The 13101-nt window shown below is 38.2% G+C and overlaps 2 protein-coding genes and 1 pseudogene across 2 annotated transcripts; 1 reads left to right on the top strand and 2 right to left on the bottom strand.

The window, feature by feature from the left end:
• Window positions 1-519: 519 nt before the first annotated feature.
• LOC121049586 lies at window positions 520-1196 on the bottom strand (annotated as a pseudogene).
• Window positions 1197-4057: 2861 nt separating this feature from the next.
• On the top strand, window positions 4058-5589 carry LOC112181893. The gene is made up of 4 exons (XM_024320298.2): window positions 4058-4171; window positions 4259-4322; window positions 4772-4974; window positions 5252-5589. Exons 1-3 carry the CDS (start codon window positions 4080-4082, stop codon window positions 4943-4945), a joined length of 330 nt encoding a protein of 109 aa, XP_024176066.1. The 5' UTR covers window positions 4058-4079; the 3' UTR covers window positions 4946-4974; window positions 5252-5589.
• Window positions 5590-10808: 5219 nt separating this feature from the next.
• Window positions 10809-12065, bottom strand: LOC112169171. The gene has a single exon (XM_024306159.1). The coding sequence runs from the start codon at window positions 12063-12065 to the stop codon at window positions 10809-10811; it is 1257 nt and encodes a 418-aa protein (XP_024161927.1).
• Between the last annotated feature and the right edge of the window lie 1036 nt (window positions 12066-13101).

Genomic DNA, 13101 nt, shown 5'->3' with positions numbered 1-13101 from the left:
CTAGATTTTGTGTGTATAAATGAGTTCATTTACTTCATTTGGCAATATTTGGATGTTTGATCGATGTTGTACTTTCTGCTTGTTTGTGCTGGTTGCGTTGTCTAGGAAGTCTCCATATGTGCAAACTGGCCATAGGGCATTTGCCGAACAGAGAATCAATTTGACTCATTGACCTTCTCTCTCTCTCTCTCCCCTATAATTCCATCTCATACAATTAAGTATGTTTGATTCGAAAATATTTTGAGACCAAATTCATTCATGTCACTCAGATCGAAGAAAAAAATCATAACTAAACTCTACAATTAGGCATTCGAGCAAGACTAAATAGATAAGTAATGATTGAGATCTACTCATCAAAAAATAAACAGCTCCTTTCTTAGCGAATTCTAGTATGGCCACCACCCTAGTTCTTCTTAGGCCACATGGAATTGCAGAGGTTTTCAATTTTTCTTGGCTCTCATTATCATCAAGCCATCGCATGACCGTTTCAGCTGTATCTACAATTTTTGTCTTATTTGCTTAAGTTAGATTTGGGATGTTGGAAACTGTGTCCATCATGTTGGATGCATAATCTTTCAATGCAAACTTAGCCTCCATTTTTTTTTTTCTTATTTTCCTCGGCCTCTAACTTATACCTCTCTGCTTCCTTGACCATCTTCTCAATTTCTTTCTCAGATAACCTGCCTTTGTTGTTATTGGTGATGTAATCTTGCTCTTATTCTCCGTTGAGTTTTCCTAGGCAGAGACAACCGTAGTCCCGTTGGCATCAATCTCAAAGCAAAGGGTGGCCTGAGATGTTTCCCTTTGAGCATGACGGAGGCCTTTGAGCTTAAATGTACCCAACAATCTGTTATCTTTAGCTACTGCGCTTTCACCCCCGTACACTTTAAACTTACATACACACTTGTCCAATTTCGACATTTGTCACAACTCTTTCTTTCTTAGTGGGGATGGTAGTGTTTCTTGGGACAACAACCTTCATTTCTCCATTAAAACGCTCTTTAGTCTGCACCAAGGGAAAAGGGAGTGACATCCAACAAGAGCTAGTCCTGAACCTTCTCGATATTTTCTTCACGGTTCAAAATTACAGCTTGTATAGAGGCACCATATGCAACTGCTTCATCAGGATTTATACTTTTGCAAAGCTCCTTGCCATCAAATAAGTCTTGCAATAGCTGTTGTACCTTGGGAATTCTTGTATTTGGTATTTAGGAAAGATCAGGTAAGGTCGGACCGGGCGAATATGCGGGTTTTTGTTCTTTGAATTAGTGCATCCTCTTTTGATCGGATCGGATCGGATTAAAAAATTACTTTAAAAAAAAATAAAATAAAAATAATAATAATAATAATAACAAAAGTGAGGGTAATTTGGTAATTTAATTGATTTTCAAAAGCTATATATATAATGCACACCTGCAGAGCCTTCTCCAACCCCGTCTGATCTCTCCTTCATTCTCCTTCTCTAAGCTCTAGTCTCTCCACATCTTTTCAAAAAAGAAGAAAAAACTCATGTCATTCAATTTGTGGTTTTGTTATGTAGTTGTAGGATCTTCCCATCCTACACATGAGATTCAATTGAGAAAAATGATGATGTCATATTTTCATCAGGAAGGATGCCCGACTCTATTGATCTCATGTATGGAGGAGGAGGAGTTAGGGAAAAAAATTTCTATCATCTGGCTACACACACACACACCCAGAGACAAGATGTCTCGAATTGCACTCACCAATTTTGGGCCTTCACATCTTCTCTTCCCTTGGCAAACACATATTATGCAATTCGCAACCCATTTTTTCCCCCTTTCCTTTGCGTTGTACCGATTCCACACATATCTCTTAAAACTGGGCCGCGCTGGAGGCTTGAGCGCTTATATAAACTCAAACTCGCGCTCGCCTGGGAAAAATAGAGACCCAAATTATTGTGATTTCACATTTCCCTACTCACATTTCTGAGCCCTAGTTCCACGAGTCGTCTCTCGTCTCTACAGCGCTCTCGATCGTCATGGACAAGGTGAGCTTCGCTTCGCTTCGCCATTACAGTGCTTAGGGTCCGCCTAGGGTTTTTGCAGTGGTTTCTTTAGGTTTCTGCAACTCTTCGCCCCCCTCAATTCTATGATCTAGGGTTGTAATTGTTTTCTTTGTAGCGTGCCAAGTCTGTTTGTGGATCCGATGAATTGTCTCGTTTTCCTGGATCATCTGAGATGCTCAATAGCTCTGTAGCTATTTCTACTAGTTTTTTCTCACTTCATTCTTTTCTTGAAAAAAGACTTGTGTTCTTTTTGATCGAGCTACTGTAGATGATTGAGGTGTTATTTGATTTCAGGATTGGAGGAGATGAGCGTTTGGGTTCTGAGGAATTTGGGGAGTCCTCCACTGCCAATTCTGTGGTTAGATTCCTCAACCATTTGTTCATGTTCTTTCATTTTATTTGGATCTTTATAGTGTAATTTTATTTCTTGCCGTGTTTTAGTCACAAATCGGTGTCTTGTTCTTTTATTGGGTATTGTTTATGAATTTGGATTGTTTATCCATGATTTCTGTATGTCTGTGCATGAACCATGCTTTTAGGTTATCTTTTTGCTCTGCACAATTGGATACCTATGGCCACATTTGTTTCTTTGTTATGTTATGAACTGATTTTTACAAGTCACGATGTAAACAAGTAATGGGGGGCCCTTTCTACTCTCTAATAGTTTGTTATTCCTGAAGCCATGTATTGATAATAATCCCACGTTTTGTGGTTTTGTGTGGTCTTTGAAGCTGAGTCTTCTGTTGGCTTGTCATGGGATTTCTTCCGTTCTCAAAAACACGTTGTCCTGTTTGCAACTTGTACTGTACATTATCTCTATACATTGTACAGATTTTGAATGAACTGTCTTTACTGTACAATTTCATATCCGGCACTAATGAACTGTCTTTTGTACAGCCTATGATTCCTGCTGCTTCTGGATCATTAGCTGGAACATCTGAGTTGGTCTCTAGCACTGCAGCTAGACCTTCTGTCCGACCTAATTGTATGATTCTCTGACTTTTTCAATTTTTTTTTTATTTTTATTATAGTGTAATTTTCTTTCTTGGTTGTATGAATCATGACTGGTGAGATATCCATTGTGTTTATCGCTTCTGTGCATGAACTGCGCTTTTAGGTTATTTTTTCTCTGCATGACAGGATACTATTAACCGTTATTTGTTTTGTAGTCATGGTATAATTGATTTTTGGAAGTGACAATGTAAATATGTAATGGGAACCCTTTTCTTCCCTAATGATTTGGTCTGTGTAATCCTCGAGTCATTCATAATCCCTAAGAGTAATCACTGACAAAAGAATCAGGTTTTATGGATTCGAGTGGTCTTTGAATCTGATTTGATCCTTATTATGGGGCTTCTTCATTATCTCAACTTCTTTGGATTTTAGTGAAGTAGACTTGTTATTTATTCCACATTCCAGTAATGTAATTGCAATATTTTGGTTTTGAGTGGTCTTTGAACCTGAGTCTTCTTCTGGCTTGTCACACGGTTTCTTCCATTCTTAAAAACATGTTATTCTTTTCGCAACTTGTACTGTGCATTTTCTCTTTACATTGTACAGATTTTGTACATTTCTTTGGAAAGTGGCCTGCTCTGGAAGCTTGAGCACCTATATAAACTCACTCACACAAAAAAAGAAAAAAAAGAAAAGAAAGAACATAGAGCTTCTAATTCTTTAAATTCAAATTTCCTCTTTTTCCATTTCTTCATCCTAGATCTAGAACTTCTTGCACTGTTATATTTTCTTGTGGTTCTAGAATTTGTTCTGAAGATCAGCATGTATATTAAGGTTGCATTGACTTCTTTAGGAGTCTTGCAAATCTTTCTTCTCAATTTCTTTCATAATCGTAGGGTTTCTAACTCTGGCCTTTTTTTAGCTTGCGAACTATGAATCCTCTGGATTGACTTGTGTTCCTGGATCAGCTGCATCTTCTGGATTCCAAAAGGTTTGTATTCTCATGAATTACTTTGATTTCATTTCCGCTGTTTTGTATGTTGTCTTGCGTTTTAATTTCGTATCTGGTACTAATGGACTGTCTTTTGTACAGCCTATGACTGCCGCTGCTTCTGGGTCATTAGCTGGACCATCTGAGTTGGTCTCTATCTCTGGAGATGGATCTTCTGGCCAACCTAAAGCATCGAGGTACTGTATTTAGAATTTAAATTCATTGATCAGAAAGAGAGGTGTTCTTTGCACAAATAGTGATTACTGAGGTATATTTAATTTCAGGATTGGAGGTGCTGAGTCGTTGGGTTTTGAGGAATTGGGGGAATCCTTCATTGCTGATCCTGTGGTTAGATTCCTCCGCCATTTGTTTTCTTTTCAATTTTTTTTCTTTTTTATCTGGATTATAGTGTTATGTTCTTTCTTGGTGTGTGAATCACAACTGGTGAGATGTCCATGGTGTTTATGATATTGTGTTTATTGTTTCTGTGCATTTAGGTTATCTTTGCTGTGCATGACAGGATAGCTATTAACCGTCATTTGTTTTCTAGTCATGGTATAATTGAATTTCGGAAGTGAAAATGTAAATAGGAAAGTAATGGGAACCCTTTCCTGTCCTAATAATTTGGTTTATGTTATCCTCGAGTCATGCATTATAAATCCCTAGAGTAATCACTAACAAAAGAATCAGGTTCTATGGATTCTAGTGGTCTTTGAATTGGTCCTTATTTAGGTTCTATGGATTCGAGTGGTCTTTGAATCTGACAACAGGTCATGTGTTGTATTTAATTTGGTCAGGGGAAGAGAAAAGGTATGCGTAAGAAGCATTTGCGCAAGAGGGATTTTACCCCGAGTGAGGAGGGCTGTCATGAGCATGAGGTTTTCGGTTCAGATGATGAATCATCATTGTTTGGTTACTATAAGCTGCTATTTGCAGAGGAAGAACACTTGTCAGAAAAGATGAGCTTGTGATCTGTTTTTTTTGTCTCTTTTCTTTTCTCATTATTTTTTGTATTGATTTGGCAGGAGAAGCAAGATAATTTCATAGAGAAGATATTGACTACCCCCATTCCTCCTAGCACGAACACTTTTGATAGACCTAGCTGTCTAGCTGAGTATGGCAGACCTGTTTTGGGTGGTGCTCCGGTCAAATACCGGCAGGGCACCACCCAAAACAGGTCTGCCATACTCAGCTAGACAGCTAGGTCTATCAAAAGTGTTCGTGCTAGGAGGAATGGGGTTAGTCAATATCTTCTCTATGAAATTATCTTGCTTCTCCTGCCAAATCAATACAAAAAATAATGGTAGATTTGATTACTTGGAATCCCAAGAGAGTCATGATCTTTGGGAGGAGTTCCACTCTAATTTTGTTGATCCAGATGCATGATTTGGTGGAGTTTTAATCAAGATGTGTATGCAATTACAATAGGTGAAATATTGGTCTATCTCAAACTCTGTTTGTCAATAGTGAGTTTCATGGTAAATAGATCCAAGTAGGTCTCTTCCAATTTTACTCTTGTAATTGTCGACTGAAAGTCAATACCTAAGAATCAATCTCAATGGTGATTTGCGTAGTGGAAGAAAGAGTTCTCTTTGCTCTCTCACAAGATGTTCTCAATCTCCTTGGTGCTTTGGGGTATTACTGACGTCCTTTTCGTACTTCTGTCGGAACTCTTGTACAAAATAATTCACTATTCTATTATCAAAATCTTCACCCCCAAGATGAGCATCACCAGCTGTAAATACGTTCTTCAATTTTAAGAAGGGAAACATCGAAAGTACCGCCACCAAGATAAAAAATAAGAACATTCTTTCCTGCAATATTGGTTCCTTTTCTATCAAGACCGTAGGCAATGGCAGTAGTTGTTGGCTCGTTAATAATACGAATAACATTCATTAACATTCATTCCTGCAATTACACCGGCTTCCTTAGTGGTCTGACGTTGTAAGTCATTAAAGTATGCTGGGACAGTTATAACGACATTCTTTACCGTCAATCCGATGTAGGCCTCTACTATTTCACGCATCTTATTAAGAACCATATAAATTCATTTTTGTCTACATATATTTCGATACAAGCTTACCCTTGTGACCTTTTTTTTTTTTTTATATATATTTTTTTTCTTGTGAGGGCAACGGAAGACTAATCCATTGATGGTAAATCATATGACCTCACTCGGTCAAGCATGAAGTGTACAGAACACCCCTCATATTACAACGCAAGCTCATGAAGAGTACTGAATCCAAAAGAAATAAAAATAAAAACAAAAGTCCAAAAGACTAAAATCCTAAAGGAACTGCTGAAAAAAAATGCAGAATTAAAAAAAAACCCTCTAATCCTACACTGCCCTAAAATGGAACCAATGTCCTGAACATCTTGACGCCTAAGACCCTTTTGGAGTACGTCGCAACATTCAACACACCCACGGCAACATGCTAGGGACAGGTGCAGGACAGACCACCCCCAAGAAGCTCAAACCCGACTGAGAGTGAGAACATAGGGGAATTGAACAATTAGGCCCAATTTAAAGGCAGAGGCCCAAGACCCACTGCCCAAACCCTACGCTCCCAAACCGCCAACCGGATCTGGAACCCCCAAGAAGTCGTCCACCACCCCCTCGTCAATTCGGTGGCCTCCCCAAGTAAGGGGCCATAGCACCCATCTCACCACCTACCAAATCTGCCCGCTGCAAATTGTCTGGCCGGCAAAACACAAACCAAAAGCCTTAGTGGACGTCTCCTCTTCGCCTGAAGGATATCTCCGACCGCGCTCCTCCTCTAGACCCCGAAAGCCTGTCGCTGCCTCCTCCTCGTCGACCCTAAAAGCAGCCCCAGAACCAATCCTCAGCAACCTGAACCTGCAGTTTTCTCCTCCAGCCAAACCACCTCCGCAGCCACACGAAGGAGATGAAGCCTCGTTCTTCAGTCACTTGTAGCGCCGGAGCGCCCTATTGCTGTCACGCCCCCAAATCCAAGGCCAATATTGTACTGAAATATGGCTCGTGAATTTGTGACGTGAGTCAAAACAAATACAATTTTCTTCTTGAATAAATCAACAGGAAGTAAAAGAAATTATAAACATGTTTGAATAGTACTTTTATTAGAAAACAAATATCGGTAATATATTTACAAAACCAAAGTTAAGCAAAATTCGAATCAGTACAGGTATTCACTAGAAATAGTAGTAGAAAAATATTATTTTATCTAGTAGGTTCATCCCGTTTCCCCAAGCATCTACTCAATACCTGAAAACAAGAAGGTGTAGCATCATGAGCAACACAAGCCCAGTAAGTACACAACTTACATTCTTATATTAATGTGTCTTATAAGAAATCAAAACTAAACAACCAAGTAAAATGTACCAAGAACCATTTATATGTTCATACGAATTCTTAAATATGTATATATATACACGCAATACACACACACATATATACAAATATATTCATTCATGTGAATGGTTTGGTAATAAATCACAAAGTCACATCTTCTTATCAAACCAACAAATATTGTAGTATTAATATGTGAAATAACCTTAAAGCAATACATGCTTGATTTTGTTTTTACCAACACCTTCACATATTCAAAATATATCATGGATAGATATTTGATCAATTTCACATAACACCTTCACATATTCAAAATATATCATGGATAGATATTTGATCAAAATAACGTAAGTACAATTCTCTTTTTAGTGAATTTTCAGATTAACTGGTAACAAATCACAGATCCACGTGTTAGGGTCCATAATACCAAAACACGGGAAAACCAGGTTGACTGGTAACAAATCATAAATCCACGCGCTAGGGTCCATAATACCAAAGCACGGGAAACCACATGCTAGGGTCCATATGCACATTTACCCAATTAATAAGTAAAGAACTTTAGTAAAAAAAAAATTACAATAATTAGTACTAAAATGACATGCATCACAAAAATAACATAGATGAGCTCAATAACAAAGATTTTTCAAATATAGTTAATAATATAGTGTTCTATAGTTGACACTAATTTTCGGGTTATTACAATTGCAGGCGAAGCCGTGGATTCAAATTTCGATTCAATAGTTAGACTAGGTTGCGTCTATTGGGCTGCGTGTGGAACGGCTAGACGGATGTGTATCGAGGCTACTCGATATGGGCGACAGTAAAGCTGGGTGTTCTTTAACCGGAGAACTTCGAAGGTTGAGTTATGCTTGAGTGCCCAGAGTATATTTTATTTGGCTTGGGTCCTTGTTTGGGCCTATGTTCTTCGTTGGCTAAGGTTCTTCGGCCCATTCATTATTGGACCCGTGCTTGGGATCTAGGGGTAGCCCCATCTGTGTAGGGTGGTCTGGAGTTCTTATGAATAAGTTAGGGGCTACTTTGGTTCATAACCATAACATTCTCTTAGTTACTTTGGTTACTAGAGCTACATTCCAGGGTAATCGTTGCTTTAGGGTAGCCTAACATATGGCTCAATTTTGACATACCTCACAGAGGGTGGATCGTGATATGTTGTTACCTATATTTATATATATATATATATATATATATTTATATTTATATTTATATATATATATATATATATATATTAATGTATTGACAACCTTCCTTTTAAAAAAAAAAGAAAAAAAAAAAAATGTTTGCTTCTCAATCCTACTACTCTATCAAAGACATGTTTCTTCTATCAAAAAGATTGTTTGCATTTAATGTCCATGAGGTCAGGGTTTATTAAAGGGTACAATCTTTTTGTATGTCTATGTATGTATAGCTTGTTGAAATTTGTGTTTTTCTTATTTAGCTGTAAAATGTTGACACGTAAGCACGTGAACAAATTGCAAATACTTAATAATTTCCTATTGCTCGTTGTATCATTAATTGTGTCTATGAGGCAACGATGAGTGAATGCATGCTCTGCATACTCTTCTTTTTTAATTGTATCTTACATTCAATATTTTTTTTAAAAAGAGAATAGATAATTTCATTACTCATACATGGCCAAAAAATACGTACATCAATTGTTGTCTTAGACCAAAATCATAAATAGCACAAGTCGCCAAACAAATTGACAGGTTCCGTCATTACAAACAAATGAACTCACTTATTTAAGCCTAACACAAAAGGACTCAAACCTAACAACCTAACTCCCCTTAATAATAAAACTAGTCGCCTAGAGACCTCAATTGATGTACCATTAGAGAAGATAAAAGTTAAGAAGATAGAGATCAAAATCCAATTGCAAGGCAAATCTAACTAAAGATTTTAGATTTTTCCTTTGCCCTTAAACTAGGGCTAACCACATCAACAGTAGCAGAAGAATAGGTAGGATGCAAAGGGATAGCACCTTGTTTCTTTGAAGCACGAGGACTCTTGTTCTTGCTGCCCAGAGGCCTCCCAACCTTCCTCTTCAAAACTCCATGCTCTACCTCCGCCCCAGTATCCACGAGACCGATTGAACCATCTAAGAGCTATGTTAGCTGAATCAATTGTGGAAGGAGAGCTATGTTATTTCAAAATTATTGGTTAGATGAATCAACAATTTTGAGCTATTTTCATGCTAAAAGCTTTAATCCTTGTAGAAGACGAGGTTTCACTTTGTCCTCATTGAACTAGGGCTATTTCAAAATCAAAAGAGATAATTACTTTATTTTTTCAATCCGCGCTTGGTAAGGAATTAGATGCTAGCATTTCCTAATCCTAGAAGAAGAGAGACTCCTCATTGAGGACTAGTTAATTGGCCGTAAATTTGGAGAATTATGTTTTCTCTTTCTCACTATCCCTAAAATGGGGATATTTATAAGGAATTTGTTGGAGCAAAAGAGGCTCATTTTTTTTCCTGAAATAGAGAAAAATAAATCAAAATATAGGGAATCTGTTGGAGTTGCTCTTAGTCGTTTTAGTTTTTATGACGTATATTTCATATTGGTATAGAAGATTAGAACTACAAGTCTACAATAGCTTTTGAAGAATCTACAACTCCATCAATATTTAATACCACCCTCAAAGTATTGTTCTAATGCCTTGTTATATTCTTCAATTGCAGTAACATATAGCCATATGTAACAAAATTAACAATGATCAGTGTGATCGAGGCACAAGAATTGTAACATGTAAGATATTAGTTGGTTTAAAAAGGTAAACCACAAAAACACATCCAGAAAAATAAAAATGTCTTTCGAAATTATATGATCACCTAACTCTGAATTCTTCAAAACCTTCTCCGTTTTGTTAGTTTTAATTAAAATTAAATTAGAAAACAACTTTTACCAACAAATTTTTTCGCCAATTTGAAAACAACTTTTTCCAACATCATGAATCACATGATAGGGACTACCAGACTGCTTCCACATCCAACATGTTAAAAGAGAACTGTATGCCACAGCAGATGAATTCTTATGATCGATGGGTTTTTAGGTGATGGACATTGCTAGGGTTAGATGAGAATTGTACTGGCTGGATGGAGAAGCAAAGCAGCTAGAGAAGGAGCATTGTTTGAGCAAAGAGTTTGCAATTACCACAGATTGTATAAATAGTTGGTTACTAATAGCTCCATAGGGAATGACATGAGAATAATAGTGCAACAAAAGTAAGAAACGTGTACTGCAACCCTGTTGTCCTAGTCTTCATCCACACTACAGATAGTGATTTGAATCTTAACCTTAAAAGGAAGTAAAGTTAAAAAAGAAAAGACATGTATATCCAGTAACAATTTCTCTTGCAACAGAATATAGCATTGCAATATCAGACATGACAGTTTCCTTTCAATCAAATCTTTTATTCTCCAAAATTGCTGTGAAATTATGTTGCTTTTGCGGCCTATTTTTTTTTTTTTGAAAATAGATTTCATTGAATCAGATAACGATTACATCATTTCGAATGGCATCCCTTATAATTTCGGGAGCTGTTACAAGCCACATTTGACTATCACTAGTTCTCAACGCATGAGAAGCAAGCAAATGTGCAACTACATTTGCTTCTCTGTTTACATGAGTAAGACTGAACCCAGGATGGGTCTGTAACAGAGTTCTGACTTCCCCAATCAATATATGCATAGTAGAAAGGTCATAAGTTGGTGACTGAATAGCTTGTACCAAAAGTGCACAGTCAATCTCAAAAATTACCTCATTTTGCTGCAGTGTTTGAGCTAGAAAGAGTCCATCGCGCAAAGCTAGTAATTCAGCATGAAATGGAGAGGTGAGAAGGGTATATGGCCGAGCCTGTCCAGCTACAAAGCTGCCATCACTAGCACGGATTACACATCCCACTCCTCCTCGTCGAGAGGCCACCTGATATGCACCATCAACATTGATCTTTACCTTTCCCGGATTTGGTGCCTTCCATCTTATTGACCTCGCCTGTCGAACCAACGACGAGGCAGTATGTTTTTTAAATTCTTCATACCAGCCAAGCGTTAGAAAACATGTCTCAGAGGCATGCCTTCCTTGTTGTTCCCAGACTTGTGAATTCCTACTTTTCCAAATTCCCCAAATCAACATAAGGATCTTACACAGTTCCTCCTTGGTGAATCTGTTGACAACCCCTGTAAACCACTCTTGAATGGTAGTACTTGCAGCCCCCAACATTGGTATCCCAGCCCTATTCCATACTTCTTTAGCATACGGACAATTCACAAATAAGTGTAGGCTATCTTCATGAGGATGATTGCAGAAAACACACCCCAATTCGCCATTATATCCCTTAGTACTAAGGCCGATCCGAGTTGGTAGAATATTTCCCATAATTCTCCAAGCATGCAACGCTACTTTTCCAGGGACTTTGGCACTCCAAACTTTTTTCCAGACCACTCGAAGCGGGTCGACAGGCGGTTTTGGAGCCAAAACCAAACCAAGAGCTAAATCCTTGGCCACATAATATGCACTGTTTGTAGTAAAGAAACCCCTCTTATTAAAGTGCCAAATTTGTTGATTCGAAGTTGCACTACGACTCAAAGGTATGGTCAAAATTAAATCAATATCAGCTGGTGTGAAATACCTTTGTAGAACATTTATATCCCAGGTCCACGTAAAAGGATCAATCAGCTCCATGACCAATTTAGGCGCATCTTGAGAAGGAGGAGATGATGGACCTCGAGAGGAAGGAAACCACATAATTAGTGACTTCTTCACCTTTTCTAGGATGTCAGATGTATGACAAGATAAATTTATACAGGGAAACAAGAATCCCAAAATCCACCAAAAGGGTGAGTATCAACGAATGTGTGTGTCACGAAATATGCCTTCTATTCTAGAATTTGATTAGGATCTGTGCGACTTTCCCAATGGTAGAAGGATTGGATTTGATTTGGCAACCTTTGTAGTTCCCGGTAACGCTAGAAGGATTTGTATTTGTTTACTAAAAAATTGTTATCATAAAGATGTAAGAAGGGAGTGTTCACTACCAACTGTGCTTATTTTGTTGCAAAAGATTTGGCGCTCGGATTGATCTTAGCTCCTAAACCACCTATTGATCCTCTCAAAAGAGTATGGAAGGCTATCTGGAATGCACAAGTGCCTGGCAAAGTAGCGCTCAATGCTTGGAGAATTGTCAGTAAAATTGTGCCGACACGGGTAAGCCTAAGTACTAAGGGATTGATATATTGGTAGTTTGGGTTTGTACTCTGTGATCATATGCATGAAGATAGTCTGCACTTGTTCGTGAATTGCCCATATGCCCAAGAAGTTTGGAGTAGAGCTGGCATGAATTGGCAAGGCATTGCAGCTACATCTATTCAAGAGTGGTTCTTGGCTATCGCCCCTCAAGTAGGCAATGAATAAGGTGTTGATGCTTTTGTGGGCATTTGGAAGAACAGGAATGCGCAGGTTTGGGAGCAAAAAGGCAAACATGCCTCTGAGACTTATTTGCTTACAGTGGGGTGGTATGAGGACTTCAAGAAAAGTAATGAAGGCCGGCCTCAACAACAAAGCAGGCAGTCCATACACTGGCAACCACCTATAGAGCGGGTTCTGAAAATGAATTGTGATGGTGCTCTCCTCAAGGCGGGGTGGTGTGGGTTGTGTGCTTCGAGATAATAACGGTCTCTTTCTAGCTGGCCAAGTTCAACTATATATATTTACTAACATCACCCTTTCATGCTGAACTTGTAGCGCTCAGGGACGGCATTGTTCTAGCTCAATCTTTGCAGCA

Source organism: Rosa chinensis, chromosome 1, assembly GCF_002994745.2.
Source record: "Rosa chinensis cultivar Old Blush chromosome 1, RchiOBHm-V2, whole genome shotgun sequence".
Classification (NCBI taxonomy): Eukaryota; Viridiplantae; Streptophyta; class Magnoliopsida; order Rosales; family Rosaceae; genus Rosa; species Rosa chinensis.
Note: the sequence above shows the minus strand (reverse complement) of the source record. Positions and strands in the feature narration are given on the sequence as shown.